General features: G+C 60.8%; 2 protein-coding genes across 2 annotated transcripts; one reads left to right on the forward strand and one right to left on the reverse strand.

The window, feature by feature from the left end:
• Positions 1–1,593: 1,593 nt before the first annotated feature.
• Positions 1,594–9,072, forward strand: MAPK7 (mitogen-activated protein kinase 7; the record flags this gene model as incomplete). Its single annotated transcript, XM_084307142.1, is given in 7 exon segments — positions 1,594–1,656; positions 1,658–1,796; positions 3,843–4,008; positions 4,663–6,029; positions 6,808–7,217; positions 7,314–7,441; positions 8,909–9,072. Coding segments are annotated over 7 exon segments (2,421 nt in total). The 3' UTR covers positions 9,057–9,072.
• A 5,011-nt stretch (positions 9,073–14,083) lies between these two features.
• Positions 14,084–19,996, reverse strand: LOC311221757 (syntaxin-1B-like; the record flags this gene model as incomplete). Its single annotated transcript, XM_084307146.1, is given in 11 exon segments — positions 14,084–14,164; positions 14,395–14,505; positions 15,250–15,387; positions 15,898–15,971; positions 16,058–16,166; positions 16,269–16,342; positions 17,102–17,176; positions 18,378–18,395; positions 18,398–18,427; positions 18,430–18,475; positions 19,921–19,996. Coding segments are annotated over 11 exon segments (832 nt in total), but the record flags the coding sequence as incomplete, so codon positions are not given.
• Positions 19,997–20,567: the final 571 nt, after the last annotated feature.

A 20,567-nucleotide genomic window follows, 5' to 3' on the forward strand; every position in this document is an offset into this window, starting at 1 on the left:
TCCTGGGTCACGTGAGGGTCCCCTCGGGTCACGTGGGGGCCGTGGGGTCACGTGGGGGTGCCCTGTGTCACGTGGGGGTGCCCCTGAGGGTGGGGAGGGGGTTTTGGTGGGGGCGGGGGGCTCGCTTTTTTGGGGGGGGGGAGGGTTTCTGGGGGCCTCTGGGGGCCCTTGGGTGGCCCCTGGGTGGCCACAAGGCCCTGGGGTCCCTGCGGGTCCCTTGGGTGCTCTCTGGGTCCCTTGGGTCCCTCAGGGGTCCTTTGGGTGTCCCCAAAACCCTGGGTCCCCTCCCACCACTTGGGTCCCCTACAGGTCCCTTGGGTGCCTTCTGGGTCCCTTGGGTGCCCTCCAGGTCCCTTGCATCCCTCAGGGGTCCCTTGGGTGTCCCCCAGTCCCTAGGGTCCCTCTGGGGTTCCTTGGGTCCCCCTGGGGTCCCTTGGGGTGTCCCCAAGTCCCTTGGGTCCTTCCTGGGTCCCTTGGGTGTCCCCAAGTCCCTCAGGTCCCCTCCAGGTCCCTTAGGTCCCTTTGGGGTCCCTTGGGTCCGTCTGGGGTCCCTTGGGTGTCCTCAAGGCCTTGGGTCCCCTCCTGGTCCTTTGGGTCCCTCTGGGGTCCCTTGGGTCCCCTCCATGTCCCTTGGGTCCTTCTTGGGTCCCTTGGGTGTCCCCAAGGCCCTGGGTCCCCTCCCCACCACTTGGGTCCCCTCCGGGTCCCTTGGGTGCCCTCTGAGTCCTTTGGGTCCCTCTGGGGTCCCTTGGGTGTCCCCAAGTCCCTTGGGTCCCCTCCCCATCACTTGGGTCCCTGAGCGGTCCCTTGGGTGTCCCCAAATCCCTGGGTCCCCTCCCCACCACTTGGGTCCCCTCCAGGTCCTTTGGGTCCCTCTGGGGTCCCTTGGGTGGCCCTGGGTGGCCTCAAGGCCCTGGGGTCCCTCTGGGTCCCTTGGGTCCCCTCTGGGTGCCTTGGGTCCCTTTGGGATCCCTTGGGTCCTTCTTGGGTCTCGTGGGTGTCCCCAAGACCCTGAGTCTCCCTGGGGTCCCTTGGGTGTCCCCAAGTCCCTCAGGTCCCCTCCAGGTCCCTTAAGTCCCTTTGGGGTCCCTTGGGTCCGTCTGGGGTCCCTTGGGTGTCCTCAAGCTCTTGGGTCCCCTCCTGGTCCTTTGGGTCCCTCTGGGGTCCCTTGGGTCCCCTCCATGTCCCTTGGGTCCTTCTTGGGTCCCTTGGGTGTCCCCGTGGCCCTGGGTGACCCCTGGGTCCCTTGGGTCCCCTCCCTGGTGTCTTGGGTGTCCCCACGTCCCTTAGGTCCTTCTGGGGTCTTCTGGGTGTCCCCAAGTCCCTTGGGCCCCCTCCAGGTCCCTTGGGTGTCCCCAAGACCCTTGGGTCCCCCTGGGGTCCCTTGGGTCCCCCTGGGGTCCCTTGGGTGTCCCCAAATCCCTCGGGTCCCCCCCCAAATCCCATGGGTCCCCTCCCCGTCACCTGGACCACCCCCGTCCCCTGTCCCCAAAACAAACCCAACTCCTTTGTGTGTCCCCCCCCCCCCCCCCCACCCCGGGGTCCCCAGGGGCTTGGGGACACCCGGCGACCCGATGACGTGACGCAGGCGCCATGGCGGAGACGGAGGCGGAGGCCGGGGGGCGCCGGGACCCCCCCGGGAGGGGACAAGGAGCCGGGGGGGGGGGGTCCCTTGGCCCTCCTGAAGGCCCGGGCCCTCGACGTCACCTTCGAGGTGGGGGACGAGTACGAGGTCATCGAGACCATCGGCACCGGCGCCTACGGGGTCGTCAGCTCCGCGCGGCGGCGGGACACCGGTGAGGATTTGGGGGGCACCGTGGGGGGTGGCACCGGGACACCCGGGACCCTTGGGTGGCGGGTCTTGGTCAATGGGGTCCGTTGGGTGACGGTTCTTGGGTCCCTTGGGTGGTGGCACCCAGGTCCCCTTGGGTGGTGGCTCTTGGCCAATGGGGTCCCTTGGGTGACGGGTCTTGGGTCCCGTTGGGTGGTGGCTCTTGGCCAATGGGGTCCCTTGGGTGATGGGTCTTGGGTCCCTTGGGTGGTGGCTCTTGGTCATTGGGGTCCCTTGGGTGGTGGCTCTTGGTCATTGGGGTCCCTTGGGTGATGGGTCTTGGGTCCCTTGGGTGGTGGCACCCAGGTCCCCTTGGGTGGTGGCTCTTGGTCAACTTCATCCCGTTGGGTGGTGGCTCTTGGCCAATGGGGTCCCTTGGGTGATGGGTCTTGGGTCCCGTTGGGTGGTGGCTCTTGGTCAATGGGGTCCCTTGGGTGGTGGCTCTTGGGTCCCTTGGGTGGTGGCCCCTAGGTCCCCTTGGGTGGTGGCTCTTGGGTCCCTTGGGTGGTGGCACCCAGGTCCCCTTGGGTGGTGGCTCTTGGTCAACTTCATCCCGTTGGGTGGTGGCTCTTGGCCAATGGGGTCCCTTGGGTGATGGTTCTTGGGTCCCTTGGGTGGTGGCACCTGGACACCCAAGTCCCTTGGGTGGTGGCACCTTGGTCCCCTTGGGTGGTGGCTCTTGGTCAACTTCATCCCGTTGGGTGGTGGCTCTTGGTCATTGGGGTCCCTTGGGTGGTGGCTCTTGGCCATGGGGTCCCTTGGGTGGTGGCACCCAGGTCCCCTTGGGTGGTGGCTCTTGGTCATTGGGGTCCCTTGGGTGATGGGTCTTGGGTCCCTTGGGTGGTGGCACCCAGGTCCCCTTGGGTGGTGGCTCTTGGTCAACTTCATCCCGTTGGGTGGTGGCTCTTGGCCAATGGGGTCCCTTGGGTGATGGGTCTTGGGTCCCGTTGGGTGGTGGCTCTTGGTCAATGGGGTCCCTTGGGTGGTGGCTCTTGGGTCCCTTGGGTGGTGGCCCCTAGGTCCCCTTGGGTGGTGGCTCTTGGGTCCCTTGGGTGGTGGCACCCAGGTCCCCTTGGGTGGTGGCTCTTGGTCAACTTCATCCCGTTGGGTGGTGGCTCTTGGCCAATGGGGTCCCTTGGGTGATGGTTCTTGGGTCCCTTGGGTGGTGGCACCTGGACACCCAAGTCCCTTGGGTGGTGGCACCTTGGTCCCCTTGGGTGGTGGCTCTTGGTCAACTTCATCCCGTTGGGTGGTGGCTCTTGGTCATTGGGGTCCCTTGGGTGGTGGCTCTTGGCCATGGGGTCCCTTGGGTGGTGGCACCCAGGTCCCCTTGGGTGGTGGCTCTTGGTCATTGGGGTCCCTTGGGTGATGGGTCTTGGGTCCCTTGGGTGGTGGCACCCAGGTCCCCTTGGGTGGTGGCTCTTGGTCAACTTCATCCCGTCGGGTGGTGGCTCTTGGCCAATGGGGTCCCTTGGGTGATGGGTCTTGGGTTCCTTTGGTGGTGGCACCTGGACACCCAAGTCCCTTGGGTGGTGGCACCTTGGTCCCGTTGGGTGGTGGCTCTTGGTCAACTTCATCCCGTTGGGTGGTGGCTCTTGGCCAATGGGGTCCCTTGGGTGATGGGTCTTGGGTCCCGTTGGGTGGTGGCTCTTGGTCAATGGGGTCCCTTGGGTGATGGGTCTTGGGTCCCTTGGGTGGTGACACCTTGGTCCCGTTGGGTGGTGGCACCTAGACACCCAAGTCCCGTTGGGTGGTGGCTCTTGGCCAATGGGGTCCCTTGGGTGCCGGTTCTTGGTCCCATTGGGTGGTGACACCCAGGTCCCGTTGGCTGGTGGCACCCAGCTCCCTTGGGTGCCGCCTCTTGGCCACCAAACCCTTGCGTCCCCTCCCCTTTCGCTGCCCCTTCCTTGAAAAACACCAACCAGCTCCACCTAGGGGGGGACACGGGGGACCCCCCGGTCCCATGGCTGTCCCCCCGGGGTGGGTGACGACCCCACCCGTGGGTGCCCAGGCCAGCAGGTGGCCATCAAGAAGATCCCCAACGCCTTCGACGTGGTGACCAACGCCAAGAGGACGCTGCGGGAGCTGAAGATCCTCAAACACTTCAAGCACGACAACATCATCGGCATCAAGGACATCCTCAAGCCCACCGTCCCCTACGGCGAGTTCCGCTCCGTGTGGGTGTCCCCGGGGGTCCCTTGGGTGCTGGTGGCACCCATGGGGGCGTCCCCAACGCCTCCCGGTCAACCGGGTCCGTAGGGTGGTGGTGGCACCCATGGGGACGTCCCCAACCCCTTTTTGGGTCTTGGGAGGGTCTCAGCAACGTGGGACGGAGCCCACCAGGTCCCTTGGGTCCCTAGGGTGGTGGTGGCACCCATGGGGACCTCCCCAACCCCTTTTTGGGTCTTCTTGAAGGCTCTCAGCACCCATGGGATGGTCCCTTGGGTCCCTTGGGTGGTGGTGGCACCCATGGGGACCTCCCCACCACCTCCTGGTTCCTTGGGTCCCTAGGGCGGTGGTGGCACCCATGGGACCTCCCCAACCCCTTTTAGGGTCTTGGGAGGGTCTAAGCAACGTGGGATGGAGCCCACCAGGTCCCTAGGGTGGTGGTGGCACCCATGGGGACCTCCCCAACCCCTTTTTGGGTCTTCTTGGATGGTCCCTAGGGTGGTGGTGGCACCCATGGGGACCTCCCCAACCCCTTTTTGGGTCTTCTTGAAGGCTCTCAACACCCATGGGATGGTCCCTTGGGTCCCTAGGGTGGCGGTGGCACCCATGGGACCACCCCAACCCCCTCCCGGCCGCCCCGGCTCCCTCTTTCTCCCCGGCAGCTACGTGGTGCTGGACCTGATGGAGAGCGACCTCCACCAAATCATCCACTCCTCCCAACCGTTGACCTTGGAGCACGTCCGCTACTTCCTCTACCAACTCCTGCGCGGCCTCAAGTACATCCACTCGGCCAACGTCCTCCACCGCGACCTCAAGCCCAGCAACCTCTTGGTCAACGAGAACTGCGAGCTGAAAATCGGCGATTTCGGCATGGCCCGCGGCCTGGGCGCCGACCCCCGCCACGCCAAGGCCTTCCTCACCGAATACGTCGCCACCCGGTGGTACCGGGCGCCCGAGCTCCTCCTCTCCTTGCACCGGTACACCCGCGCCATCGATATGTGGTCGGTGGGTTGCATCTTTGCCGAAATGTTGGGCCGCCGGCAACTCTTCCCCGGGAGGAACTACGTCCACCAGCTCCAACTCATCATGGCCGTGCTGGGGACGCCGCCGGCCGCCGTCATGGCCGCCATCGGGGCCGAGAGGGTGAGGGCCTACGTGCAGAGCTTGCCCCCGCGCCCGGCGGTGCCGTGGGAGAGTCTCTTCGGCGACGCCGAGCCGGCGGCGTTGGCGCTGTTGGGGAGGATGCTGCGTTTCGACCCCCGGGAGAGGGTGGGGGTGGCCGAGGCGTTGCGGCACCCCTTTTTGGCCAAATATCACGACCCCGAGGACGAGCCCGAGTGCGTCCCCGCCTTCGACTTCGCCTTTGACCGCCGGGTGTTGACCAAAGAAGAGATCAAGGCGGCCATCGTGGCCGAAATCGCCGATTTCCACGAGCGCCGCGACGGCATCCGGCGGCAAATCGCCTTCGCTCCCGCCGAAAACGCAGCCGGCGGCGCCGTGGCCAACGCCAACGTCCCCATGGGCGGCGGCAACAACGCGGCCAACGCCGGCGTCACCGCGGTGGCCAACGTCAACATGGCCAGCGTCAACGTGGCCAACGCCGGCGTCGGGTTGGCCAACGTTGGCATGGCCAACGTCAACATGGGCAACGCCGGCGTGGCCAACGTCAACTTGGCCAACGTCAACGCCACCATGGCCAACAGCAGCGTCAACAGGGCCAACGCCGCCATGGCCAACGCCGCCATGGTCAACGCCAACGCCAACATGGCCAACGCCAACGCCAACATGGCCAACGTCAACGTGCCCAACGCCGCCGCAGCCGGCGTTGGCCCGGCCTGGCCCTGCACCGACGTGGACATGCCGAGCCCTGGCCCTGCCCCCGCCCCCGACTGCCCAATGGACTCTCCCCGGGTGAAGGCGGAGCCGGGGGCCCCCGCGCCCCCCAAACGGGACGGCGCCATCTCCGATGACACCAAGGCCGCCCTCAAGGCCGCCCTGCTCAAGTCGGCCATGAGGAACAAGAGCAAAGGTGAGGAGCACCCAGGGCCCATGGGCGGGTGCTGGGGCTTCTGGGTCTTGGGTGTTGGTTGGGGGGGGTGTGGGGGGCTCCATCCTTGAGTTTTTGGGTCCTGGGGTGGGTTTTGGGGGCTCCATCCTTGAGTTTTTGGGTCCTGGGGTGGGTTTTGGGGGCTCCATCCTTGAGTTTTTGGGTTTTGGGATGGGGTTGGGGGCTCCATCCTTGAGTTTTTGGGTTTTGGGATGGGGTTGGGGGCTCCATTGTCCTTGAGTTTTGGGGTTTCAGGATGGGGCTGGGGGCTCCACCTTTGAACTTTGGGGTCCTGGGATGGGTTTTTTGGCTCAATCCTTGAGTTTTTGGGTTTTAGGATGGGTTTGGGGGCTCCATCCTTGAGTTTTTGGGTTTTAGGATGGGGTTGGGGGCTCCACCCTTGAGTTTTTGGGTTTTAGGATGGGTTTGATGGCTTCATCCTTGAGTTTTGGGGTTTCAGGATGGGTTTGGTGGCTTCATCCTTGAGTTTTGGGGTTTCAGGATGGGGTTGGGGGCTCCATTGTTGAGTTTTGAGTTTTGGGATGAGTTTTGCTGGCTCCACCCTTGAGTTTTTGTGTCCCGGGTTGGGTTTTGGTGGCTCCATCCTTGAGTTTTTGGGCTTGGGAGCTAAATTGTTGAGTTTTTGGGTCCCGGGATGGGTTTTGGTGGCTCCATCCTTCAATTTCGGCGTCCCGGCTGGGCTTTTTCACCCCATCCCCGGCCCCCTTCACCCCCCACGACCCCCTCCGATCCCCTTCAGAACCCCCGTGCGCCGCCCCGGAGGCGCCGGAGGGCCGGAAACCGGTGACGGCGGCGGAACGCCAGCGGGAACGGGAGGAGAAGCGACGGCGACGCCAAGAGCGCGCCAAGGAACGCGAGAAGAAGCAACGGGAACGCGAGCGCCGCGAGCCCCGCGGCCGCGGCGAGGGTCTCCGGGGCCTCGTCCTCACCGACGACGACCGCCACCTCCTCGAGAGGTGGACCAAGATGAGGGACGGCGCCCCCCCAAGACCCCCGGCGCGACCCGCGCCGGCCCCGTGCCCCCCGCCGCCTTGCGGGGGACCCCCCGAAACGTGGCCCGGCGGCGAGGTGTGGTCCGAGCCGCCCCCCGCGCCCGGCCCCGCGGACCCCGACGTGGCCACCGTCACCCAACAGCTCTCCAAGTCGCAGGTGAGGGACCCTGGGTGAGGAAGACCCCCCCCCCCCCACCCCAAAAAAAATTTGGGTTGGGGTCCCGTGCCCAGCGTTGTCTTCCCCCCCACCAAGGTGGAGGACCTGCTGCCCCCCGTCTTCTCGGTGACCCCCAAGGGGAGCGGGGCCGGCTACGGGGTCGGCTTCGACCTGGAGGAGTTCCTGAGCCAATCGTTGGACATGGTGGGGGACAACAAGGACAGGTGAGAGGGGACGCGGGTGTCCTGGCTGGGGGGGGCACCCATGGGTCCTGGTGACCCTTCATCAACGTCTTGGGACGCCCCGTTCCCCGTTGTTTTGTGGTGTCACCCAAAGGTCCCGATGACGAGGAACCCAAGGGTCCTGGTGGCCCTACTCAACCCCGTTGACCAACGTCTTGGTCAACGGCATCCCGTTGGCCAACGTCACCCCATTCCCAATTATCCCTTCTCCATCCTGTTGACCAACGCGTTGGGTCACCCCGTTCCCCGTTGTTTCCCTCTCCCTGGTGGCCCCAAACGTCCCAATGATGAGGAACCCAAGGGTCCTGGTGACCCTACTCCACCCCATTGACCAAAAAACCCAAATATTTTGGTGTCCCAACTCAACCCCGTTGACCAAGAAACCCAAGAATCTTGGCGTTCCTCTTCCACCCCGTTGACCAACGTCTTGGGACGCCGCATTCCCCGTTATTTTGTGGTGTCACCCAAAGGTCCCAATGATGAGGAACCCAAGGGTCTTGGTGACCCTACTCCACCCCATTGACCAAAAACCCAAATATTTTGATGTCCCAACTCAACCCCGTTGACCAAGAAACCCAAGAATCTTGGCGTTCCTCTTCCACCCCGTTGACCAACGTCTTGGGACGCCGCGTTCCCCATTATTTTGTGGTGTCACCCAAAGGTCCCAATGATGAGGAACCCAAGGGTCCTCGTGTCCCCTCTCCACCCCATTGACCAAAAACCCAAATATTTTGATGTCCCAACTCAACCCTGTTGGCCAAGAAACCCAAGAATCTTGGCATCCCTCTTCCACCCCGTTGACCAACGTCTTGGGACGCCGCGTTCCCCGTTATTTTGTGGTGTCACCCAAAGGTCCCAATGATGAGGAACCCAAGGGTCCTCGTGTCCCCTCTCCACCCCATTGACCAAAAACCCAAATATTTTGGTGTCCCAACTCAACCCCGTTGACCAAGAAACCCAAGAATCTTGGCGTTCCTCTTCCACCCCGTTGACCAACGTCTTGGGACGCCGCGTTCCCCGTTATTTTGTGGTGTCACCCAAAGGTCCCAATGATGAGGAACCCAAGGGTCCTGGTGACCCTACTCCACCCCATTGACCAAAAACCCAAATGTCTTGATGTCCCAACTCAACCCCGTTGACCAAGAAACCCAAGAATCTTGGCGTTCCTCTTCCACCCCGTTGACCAACGTCTTGGGACGCCGCGTTCCCCGTTATTTTATGGTGTCACCCAAATGTCCCGATGATGAGGAACCCAAATGTCCTGGTGTCCCCTCTCCACCCCATTGACCAAAAACCCCAAATATTTTGATGTCCCAACTCAACCCCGTTGACCAACCTCTTGCGACGCCCCCTTCCCCACCGCCCCCCTCTCCCCTCTGGCACCCAAGGGACCCTACAGGGTGCGTCCCGGGCACCCCGGGGACCCCGTTGACCCGTGTCCTCTCCCAGCCAAGGCGATTCGGCGCCGCTCTCGGCCTCGCTCCTCGCCGATTGGCTGGAGGTCCACCGCCTCAGCCCGGCCGCCCTCGAGAGCCTCCAGCGCGACCTCCAGCTCGGCTCCCCCATGCTCCTCTCCGACGACCTCCCTGAGCCTTAAGGGGGGGGGGGGGCGCGACGGGACCCCCGCCCTCCCCCCCCCCAACTCCTTGCACCCCATTAAACTTTGTAAGGAAACGACGCTCCGGTTTTGTGCCCCCCGCGGACCTATAGGGGCTATAGGGGGGGGTTGGGGTTCTATGGGGCCGTTGTTGATCTCTATGGCCCTATAGGGGCTATAGGGGGGGCTTCAGGGCTCTGTGGGGCCGTCGTTGACCTCTATGGCCCTATAGGGGCTATAGGGGGGGTTCAGGGCTCTGTGGGGCCATTGTTGACCTCTGTGGCCCTATAGGGGGGGCTTTGGGGCTCTGTGGGGCCATCGTTGACCTCTATGGCCCTATAGGGGCTATAGGGGGGGTTGGGACTCTGTGGGGCCGTCGTTGACCTCTATGGCCCTATAGGGGCTGTAGGGGGGCTTCGGGGTTCTGTGGGGCCGTCATTGAACTCTATGGCCCTATAGGGGCTGTAGGGGGGGTTCAGGGCTCTGTGGGGCCGTTGTTGGCCTCTATGGCCCTATAGGGGCTGTAGGGGGGGCTTTGGGGTTCTGTGGGGCCGTCGTTGACCTCTATGGACCTATAGGGGCTGTAGGGGGGGCTTTGGGGCTCTGTGGGGCTGTCGTTGACCTCTATGGCCCTATAGGGGGGGTTCGGGGCTCTGTGGGGCCATTGTTGACCTCTATGGACCCATAGGGGCTGTAGGGGGGCTTCGGGGCTCTGTGGGGCCATCGTTGACCTCTATGGCCCTATAGGGGCTATAGGGGGAGCTATGGGGCTATACAAGCTTGTAGGGACCCCACGGCAGCCCTAGGGACCTATGGGAGCTATAGGGGGCCTCTCTGGGAATAAGAGGAAGCTGTAGGAATGTCGGGGAGGGGGGTATAGAAACCCCATAGCCACCCTGGGAGCCTTCTGGGCGTTATAGGAAGCTATAGGGGCACCGGGGGAGCTATAGGGGCAGCAGGTGAGCTATAGGGGTGGCAGGTGAGCTATAGGGTCACCGGGGGAGCTATAGGAGCACTAGGGGAGCTATAGGGGCACTAGGGGATCTATAGGGGCTATAGGGAGCTGCAGGGACACTGGGAGAGCTATAGGGCCTCGCTGGCTGCTGGGAGAAGCTATAGGGACCGTATAGGAGCCATAGGGACCCATTCTGGCACCGGTAACAACCCATATTTGTGTTTTTCCCACCCCCCCCCCACCCCAAAAAATCCCGAGGAGGAGGAGGAGGAAGGAAGGAGGCAGAGGCAGGTGCGTTTGTGGCATGGGTTTCGTAGCAAATACATCACAGACCACGAAGGGGGGGGACGATACAGAGCTCAGGACCCGGGGGGGTTGGGGGGCTTTGAGGAGGGGTTGGGGGGGGGCAGGGGGGGGGGACACCCCACCCCCCCCCGGCCCTCCCCGCGGCGCGGGGTCGGAGGGGGGCAGCGCAGGGGCGCGGCGGCACCCGCGGGGCGGAAAATCTAAGTCGGGGTGGTTCCTCGGTGGTTGGGGTGGGGGGCACGGGGTGGGGGGGGGGTGGGGGGTGTTTGGGGGGTGGGCGGTGATGGTGGTTGAAGGGGGGTCAGGGCGTTGAGGGGGTTTTTGGGTCTTGATGGGGTCGCTGATGGGGTCGTTGGGTCTTTGATGGGGGTCGTTGGGTCTTGATGGGGTGGTTGATGGGGTTGTTGATGGGGTATTTGGGGCTTTGATGGGGTATTTGGGGCTTTGGTGGGGTATTTGGGGCTTTGGTGGGGTATTTGGGGCTTTGGTGGGGTATTTGGGGCTTTGATGGGGTATTTGGGTCTTTGGTGGGGTATTTGGGGCTTTGGTGGGGTGTTTGGGTCATTGATGGGGTCGTTGGGTCGTTGATGGCGTCATTGATGGGGTCGTTGGGTCTTGATGGGGTCATTGATGGGGTCGTTGATGGGGTTGTTGGGTGGTTGATGGGGTATTTGGGGCTTTAATGGGGTATTCAGGGCTTTGATGGGGTATTTGGGGCTTTGGTGGGGTATTTGGGTCATTGGGGAGGTTGTTGGGTCATTTATGGGGTATTTGGGTCATTGATGGCGTCATTGATGGGGTCGTTGGGTCATTGATGGGGTCATTGATGGGTCAATGGGGTAGTTGGGTTGTTGATGGGGTATTTGGGTCTTCGGTGGGGTATTTGGGTCTTTGGTGGGGTATTTGGGTCATTGATGGCGTCGTGGGGTCTTGATGGGGTCATTGACTGGGTCATTGATGGGGTAGTTGGGTTGTTGATGGGGTATTTGGGTCCTTGGTGGGGTATTTGGGGCTTTGATGGGGTCGTTGATGACATAGTTGGGTCATGAAGGGGTGAGTTGGGTCATTAAGGGGTCGATTGGGTAATTAAGGGGTCGATTGGGTCATTGATGGGATCGTTGATGGGGTAATGGGGTCGTTGATGGGGTTGTTGGGTCATTGATGGGGTCATTGATGGGGTCGTTGGGTCCTTGATGGGGTCATGGGGTCGTTAATGGGGTTGTTGGGTCATTAATGGGGTCGTTGATGGGGTGGTTGGGATGTTGATGGAGTAGTTGGGTCATTAGTAGGGTGATGACGTCATTAGCGGGGTGATGAGGTCGTTAATGGGGTGATGAGGTCATTAGTGGGGTGGCGGGGTCATTAGCGGGGTGATGAGGTCATTAGCGGGGTGATGAGGTCATTAGCGAGGTGATGACATCATTAGTGGGGTGGCGGGGTCATTAGCGGGGTGGTTGGATGGGACGCGCAGCCATTGGATGGGTGCCGGGGCACGCTGACTGCTGATTGGCTGCTCGAGCTGGCGGGTGAACGCCTGGGAGGTGGCCGAGTCACGATTGGCCGGGTGCTTGGAGGGGCAGTTGGCCGATTGGTTGGTTAGCTGGGAGGGCAGCTGATTGGCCGGTTGGGTCAGCGGGTGATTGGCTGGGAAGCTGGGTAGGCAGTGGGTTGGTTGGGCCGGCGATGAGTCATGTGGGTGGGTCGTTAGCGGATTGGTCGGTTAGTTGGGTGGGTGATGAGGCAGGTGGGTAGTTAGTCGGGTGATTGGCTGGCTCGTTAGCCCCGCGACGGGTCAATTAGCTGAGCAATGGGTTGATTAATTGGGCGGTCAGCTGATCAGCTGGGCGATGAGCTGGTTGGCCGGCTGGTTAACGGGTTAGTTAGCTGGTTGGATGGATGGCGGGGGGGTGAGGGTGGTTAGTTAGCTGGTTAGTTGGCTGGTCAGCTGGTTAATTAGCTGGGTGGGCAGTGGTTAGCTGGTTGGTTGCTGAGCTGCTCGGATGGGCGACTGGTTAGCTGGTTGAGTGACTAGTTAGCTGGTTGGCTGGGCGGTTAGCTGGTTGGGTGGGTGGTTGGTTAGCTGACTGGGTGGGCGGGTGGGTCATTAGGTGATTGGTTAACTAGCTGGGTGGGTGGGTGGTTAGCTGGTTAGGTGGTTGGTTGGCTGGTTGGGTGGGTGGTTAGCTGGTTGGGTGGGTGGTTAGCTGGTTGGGTGGGTGGTTGGTTAGCTGACTGGGTGGGCGGGTGGGTCATTAGATGATTGGTTAACTAGCTGGTTGGGTGGGTGGGTCATTAGATGATTGGTTAACTAGCTGGTTGGGTGGGTGGTTAGCTGGTTAGGTGGGTGGTTAGCTGGTTGGGTGGGTGGTTAGCTGGTTGGGTGGGTGGTTGGCTGGTTGGGTGGGTGGTTAGCCGGTTGGGTGGTTGGTTAGCTGGCTGGATGGGTGGTGGTTAGCTGGTTGGATGACTAGTTAGTGGGTTAGTCAGGCAGGTAATGGCGTTGCCTCGGATGCGCGGTGGGAATGGGCCAGAGCCGCCCCTGCCCCCCTCCCGGACCCCCAACCATGCGACCCACCTCCGGGGCACCTTCACCCCCGGGGGGGTGGGACGACCCCACCCCACCCCAAAAACCTTCCCTAAGGTCAACCCGACCCCAAACCAGCCCCAGGGCCCGTCCACCAGTCTCCCACTGGGGCCAGGCTGACTCGGCCTTCACCGGGTTCAAACCCAACCTCCTGGGATCCCTCTTTGGGGTCAACCCATGCCAAAATCCTTCTCTAGGGTCATCCCAACCCGGGCCACAACTCTTTAGGGTCAACCCAACCAATGACCACTCTTTAGGGTCAACCCAACCCATGACCGCTCTTTAGGGTCAACCCAACCCATCTATGGCCAACCTTGACCCCTTTTTAGGGTCGACATGACCCATGACCCCTACCTAGGGTCAACTAAACCCGGATGCCCCCCAAATTCTTCCCTAGGGTCAACCCAACCTGGGCCGTGCCTCTTTAGGGTTGACCCGACCCCGTGCCCTGTCTTTAGGGTCAACCTGACCCATGACCCCCCAATCTCTCTTTGGGGTCAACCCAAGCCAACTGCCTCCCTAATTGCACCCCAGAGGTCAACCCAACCCGCGACCCCTCTCAAGGGTCAACCCAATTTGAAGACCCCCCCCTCTAGGCCCACCCCAACCTCCGCCCCCACCTCCTTGGGACCTCCTTGACCCATCTGCCCCTCGGAGCCCCCCCTTTTAGGGCCACCTCCTGTCCCCCCAGGGCACATTCCCGGGGCTCCCCGGACCCCAAATGTCCCCCCCCCCCTACCCAAGGGGTGGGGGGCACAAGCGCAGCGCATGGATGGGAGATGGTGGTGGAGGGGGTGGGGAGGGGGCGAGAAGAAGTGGGGGGGGAGGACCCAGGCATCCGAGGAGGAGGATGGAGGGGGGGGGGGATGGATGAAGGCCAACGAACCGCTTAGATTTGCCGGCCCCGGGTCGGGCTCGGGCCGCTCCGGCCCAATTTTTTTTTGGGGGGGGGGGGGGGGGGGGGGAGAGGAAAGGAGGAGGGGGCGGCGGGTGATTGGACCACGTGCTGTTATGTCCGTTCGCATGAACAATTAATTGTCTCTTAATTTATTCTTAAGTCTCGCTTAATGTGGTTATTCTCATTACCGGGGAAGGAGGAAGGGAGCGTTAATTACTGCCGCGACGGGGGGGGGGGGGGGGGGGCGGAAAGGAGGAGGAGGGTGGGGGGGGCGCGCCGGGACCCTACAAGCCCAACGTGCCCCCGATGGAGGAGGCCAAGACCACCCCCAGCACCACGCAACAAATTATGATCATGATTTTCTTCTACGTTACCCCAAAAACGGTATTTTTTTTCCCAAAAAACAAACAAAAAAAAAAAAGGCATCCGGGCAGCGTGGGGAGGAGAGAAGAGAAGAAGCGTTACGGAGCGGGAGAGGACCCGACGCTGAAGGACCACCCCCCAATGGTTGTCCGGGTTCTTGGCCCATCACCTCCTTGGCCCCCCCACCCCACCTTTTTTGGCCCCCCCCCCCCCCCACCGTCCCTGCACTCACCCTCCGGGCTTTGCTCTGGTACTTTACGGCTTTTTTGGTGTCCGACACGGCCCGTTCCACGTAGTCGACCGAGTGCTCCACGTTGTACTCGATGCGGTCGATCATCTCGCCCTGGGAGCCAGAACCGCCCCGTGAGACACCCCCCCCCCCCAAAAAAAAAAGGGGGGGGCACTGGCATCCTGGGAGCGGGGTTCTAGGAGGTTCTAGGCGGTTCAACTGGGTCTTGGTGGGCTCAAGAGCTTCTTACGGTGGGTTCTTGATGACCCAACGGGTTGTTGTGGGCTTAAAAAGCTTTTGGTGACGTCTAGATGAACCACCAGGCCTTGTTTTTAATGGGTTCTAGGTGACCCTTGGTGGGCTTGAGACCTTTTGATGGTGCCCGGATGAGCCAATGAGTGAGATTCTAGGAGGTTGGTGGTTCTAGGTGGTTCAACTGGGTCTTGGTGGGCTCAAGAGCCTCTTATGGTGGGTTCTTGATGACCCAAGGGGCCATTGGTGGGCTTAAAAGCTTTTGATGACGTCTAGATGAACCAACAGACCGGGTTCTAGATGACCCTTGGTGGTCATCTAGAGATTTTAATGGGTTCTAGATGCTCCTTGGCAGCCTTGAGACGTTTTGATGGTGTCTGGATGAGCCAATGAGCCCTAGTTATGGCTTTTGGTGGGTCCTAGATGACCCAACAGGGATCTTGGTAGGCTCAAGAGGTTTTGATGGCATCTAGACAAGCCAATGAACCCGATCTATGGCTTTTGGTGGGCTTTGGATGACCCTTGGTGGGCCTGGAACCTTCTGATGGTGTCTAGATGACACACGTGGGTGGGTTCAAGCCCCTCCCTCTGCCCCCACCCCTGTACCTGGCTCTCCACCAGCATCGCCATGTCCACGAACATGTCGTGCAGCTCCCGGATGCTCGTTTCCAGCTTGATGATCTCGTTGTGTCGCGTCTCGATCTCGTTCAGGGCTTGTTTGGTCATCTGCGAGTCCATTTTGATCTGGAGGGAGAGAAGAGAGGCGGGGTGAGAGCACAGGAGGGGGCTTCTCGGGCCCCAGGGACCTCAACAGGTCAGGGGTGACCTCCTAGTTCCTTGGCCACACAAAGATTTGGGGCGTTTCATCGGGTTCTAGGTGATCCAATGGGTTTTGGGTTATCTTGCTGGGTTCTGGGTGACTCCATGAGGGGTTTGGAGCCATCTTGTTGGGTTCTGGGTGACCCACTGGGTTTTTTTGGGGGGCATCTCATTGAGTTCTGGATGACCCAACGGGTTCTGGATAACCAAGTGGGTTCTGGATGACCCAACGGGTTCTGGATGACCCAATGGGTTCTGGATGACCAAATAGGTTCTAGATGACCCAGTGGGTTCTGGATGACCCAGTGGGTTCTGGATGACCCAATGGGTTCTGGATGACCCAACGGGTTCTGGATGACCAAACCAATTCTGGATGACCCCGTGGGTTCTAGATGACCCAACGGGTTCTGGATGACCCAACGTGTCTCTACGTACGTCATCGGTAAAGATGGCCAACTTCCCGCTCTCCAGCATGTCCTCCAGCTCCTCATTGGTGGTGGTCCGGCCAGCTGCGGGGAGATGGAGGAGATATTGGGGTCCTGCTCCCAAAAACCCCAACGCGTGTCCCCCCCCCCAAGGTTCTCCCGTGACCTACTGATCTCCAGCTGCCTCTGGATCCTGTCCTTGCACCGGTCGCGGTACTTGGACTGGGTGGCGTTGTACTCCGTCATCACCTCCACGAACTTGCGGGACAGCGTCGAGTGCTGGGGACACGAGGGGGGGACACGGCGTGGGGTGAGGGACCTCCACCGAGGAGGAGGAGGAGGAGGAGGAGGAAGGAGAGGGGTGGTGGGGAGGAAGGGTACCTGCGTTTTCCGGATGCGTAGGTCGGCCGAGGAGCGGTTCAGGCCTTCCTCCTGCTCGATGCTCTGCTCGATGGCTGCAGGAGGGGACAGTTGGGACCTCGCACCCCAAGATGGCCACCACAAGAAGGCCAAGACCATCAAGAAGAACGTCCCCATGAAGACCACCGCCATCATGAAGAACGTCCCCAAAATGGCTACCCCAAGATGGCCACCTCAGGAAGACCAAGACCATCATGAAGGACATCCCCAAGACCACTACCATCATGGAGATCACCCCAAAATGTCCACCTCAAGAAGACTAAAACCATCATGAAGATCACCGCCATCATGGAGATCACCCCAAAATGGCCACCCCAAGATGTCCACCTCAAGAAGACCAAGACCATCATGAACAAAGTCCCCAAGAAGACCACCATCATGAAGGACATCCCCAAGAAGACCACTGCCATCGTGGAGATCACCCCAAAATGGCCACCCCAAGATGGCCACCTCAAGAAGACCAAGACCATCAAGAACGTCCCTATGAAGACCACCACCATCATGAAGAACATCCCCAAAAAGACCACCACCACCACGGAGACCACCCCAAGAAGACCACCACCGCCACCGCGCCAATCACCCCAAGATGGCCGCCCCAAGATGGCCGCCCCAAGATGGCCACCTCAAGAAGACCAAGACCATCAAGAAGAACGTCCCCATGAAGACCACCACCATCATGAAGAACATCCCCAAAAAGACCACCACCACCACGGAGACCACCCCAAGAAGACCACCACCGCCACCGCGCCGATCGCCCCAAGATGGCCGCCCCAAGATGGCCGCCGCCAGGTCACCTTTCAACTTGGAGCGCACTTTGTTGGCCGTCTTCTTGATGTCGGCCGTGAGGTCCTCCAGCTCCTGCTTCGTCTCTGGGGGGGGCAGGGACGTGTCACACCCCCCCACCCCCCACGGTGTCACCACCCCCGTGTCACCCCGATCCTGGTGACCCCAACCCCATGGTGACCCCAACCCCATTGTGACCCCAAAACCCAAGGTGACCCCAAAACCCAAGGTGACCCCAACCCCAAGGTGACCCCAACCCCAAAGTGTCCCCAACCCCATGGTGACCCCAAAACCCAAGGTGACCCCAACCCTATGATGACCCCAAAACCCAAGATGACCCCCAACCCTATATTGACCCCAACCCCATGGTGACCCCAACCCCAAGGTGACCCCAACCCTATAGTGACCCCAACCCCAAGGCATCCCCAAAACCCAAGATGACCCCAAAACCCAAGGTGACCCCAACCCATGATGACCCCCAAAACCCATGGTGACCCCTAACCCTATAGTGACCCCAACCCATGGTGACCCCAAAACCCAAGATGACCCCCAACCCCATGATGACCCCAACCCCAAGGTGACCCCACCCATGGTGACCCCAACCCCAAGGTGACCCCAAAACCCAAGATGACCCCAAAACCCAAGGTGACCCCCCAACCCTATAGTGACCCCAACCCCCAAGGTGACCCAACCCCATGGTGACCCCAAACCATGATGACCCCACCCAAGATGACCCCAACCCCATGGTGACCCCAAACCATGATGACCCCAACCCTATGGCGACCCCCAACCCCAAGGTGACCCCAAAACCCAAGGTGACCTCAACCCATGGTGACCCCAAACCATGATGACCCCAACCCTATGGCGACCCCAACTCCACGGTGACCCCAACCCCATGATGACCCCAACCCCAAGGGTGACCCCAAAACCCAAGGTGACCCCAACCCCAAGGTGACCCCAAAACCCAAGGTGACCCCAACCCAAGGTGACCCCACCCCAAGGTGTCCTCGGTGTCCCCCATGTCCCCATTGTCCCCAACACCCTCAATGACCCCAACAACCCCAATGGACCCCGATGACCCCAATGACCCCATTGACCCCGATGACCCCGATGACCCCGATGACCCCAATGCCCCCATTGACCCCAATGACCCCGATGACCCCATTGACCCCGATGACCCCATTGACCCCATTGACCCCAATGACCCCATTGACCCCGATGACCCCATTGACCCCGATGACCCCAAATGACCCCGATGACCCCGATGACCCCGATGACCCCGCTCACTCTCGTCAGGGTTGGGGCGGCCAGGATGGCGCTGTGCTGCTTCTTCACCTGCTCACGTCCTCCGACAGCTTCTCGATGCAGCCCCGGATCTCCTCCACCTATAGGGCACGGGGGGGGATATAGGGGACACGGGGATATAGGGGATATGGGGATATAGGGGACACGGGGGGGATATAGGGGACATGGGGATATAGGGGACATGGGGAGGATATAGGGGACATGGGGGATATATGGGACATGGGGAGGATATAGGGGATATGGGGATATAGGGGACAGAATGAGGATATAGGGGACACAGGGGGGATATACGGGACACAGGGATATAGGGGACATGGGGGGGATACAGGGGACACGGGGGGGATATAGGGGGACATGGGTATAGGGATGTATAGGGGCAGGGAGGAGATGGAAACATGTGGGGACACGTATAGGGGAGATGGGGACATATGGGGGATATGGGAGGTCAAAAAGACATGGATGGGGACATATAGGACACGTATAGGGGAGATGGGGATGTATGGGGACACATATAGGGGAGATGGGGGACGTATGGGGACATGGACAGGGACGTATAGGGAAATGGGAGGTCATAAGGACATGGATGGGGACATATAGGACATGTATAGGGGAGATGGGGATACGTATAGGGGAGACAGGGACGTATGGGGACATGTATAGGGGAGATGGGGGCATATGGAGATATGGACTGGGCCATATAGGGACATGGGAGGTCATAAGGACATGGATGGGGCCATATAGGACACGTATAGGGGAGATGGGGGACATATGGGGGGACATGTATAGGGGAGATGGGGACATATGGGGGACACGTATAGGGGAGATGGGGATGTATGGGGACATGGACGGGGATGTATAGGGACATGAGAGGACATAAAGACACGGATGGGGCCATATAGGACATGTATAGGTGCGATGGGGACACGTATAGGGGAAAGGGGGACAAATATGGGATGCAGGAGGATGTGGGGACATGGATGGGGATGTATAGGGGGAAAAGGGAACATATGGGGACGTGGCAGGGACATATAGGGACGTGACAGAGACAAGAGAAGAGGAATGGGGGACATATAGGGCACATATAGGGCACATACACTGTCAGGGTGCCCTATGTAGGGCTGGGCCCTATAGAATCTGTGGGCTGCCCCTATAGCAGACAAAGGGGCTCTATAGGGTCCGTATAGGGACCTGGCATGGTTCTGGGTCCATATAGGTCTGGGGGGGACCTATAGGATTTAAGATCTGGGAGGGGGCTATAAGTTCTGTGTGGGGGCCCTATAGGGTGTGTGGGGGTCTATAGGATCTAGAAGTCCCTATAGGGTACCTATAGAAGTGGGGTCAGGCTATAGGGTTTGGAGAGGGGCATGGGGTGTGGGGGGAACCTATAGGGTGAGGCGGAATCTATAGGGTGTGGGGGAGCCTATATGGTGTGGGGGAACCTATAGGGTTTTGGGGGGACCTATAGGGGTGCTATAGGGTGAGGGGGAGCCCCTGGGGTCCCTATAGGGTCTCTATAGGACCCGACCTGCTCGAAGAACTCGTCCATGAAGTGGTCGCGGTCGACGTGGACGACTTCCTCCTCATCGTCACTGTCCCTTCGCCTATAGGGGCGGGGGGATATAGGGGCGGGGGGGTATAGGGGCAGGGGGGTATAGGGTTGGGGAGGTATGGGGTCAGAGGGATATAGGGGCAAGGGAATATAGGGGACATTGGGGGATATAGGGTTGGGGGGATATAGGGGCAAGGGGATATAGGGGACATTGGGGGGTATAGGGGCAGGGGATATAGGGTCGGGGGTGTATAGGGTCAGGGGGATATAGGGTCAGGGGGATATAGGGTTGTGGGGTTTATAGGGGCAGGGGGTTTATAGGATCACGGGGGTATAGGGGACATTGGGGGATATAGGGTCAGGGGGATATAGGGGCAGGGGGATATAGGGTTGGGGGTGTATAGGGGCAGGAGGGATATAGGGTCAAGGGGATATAGGGTCGGGGGGATATGGGGGACATTGGGGGATATAGGGGCAGGGGGATATAGGGTCAGGGGAATATAGGGTCAAGGTGATATAGGGTTGGGGGGGTATAGGGGCAGGGGGTTTATAGGGGCAGGGGGGTATAGGGTCGGGGAGACATTGGGGGATATAGGGTCAGGGGGATATAAGGTCAAGGGGAT

The sequence above is a fragment of the Netta rufina genome (assembly GCF_964035555.1).
Source record: "Netta rufina genome assembly, contig: SCAFFOLD_149, whole genome shotgun sequence".
In the NCBI taxonomy this organism is placed as follows: domain Eukaryota; kingdom Metazoa; phylum Chordata; class Aves; order Anseriformes; family Anatidae; genus Netta; species Netta rufina.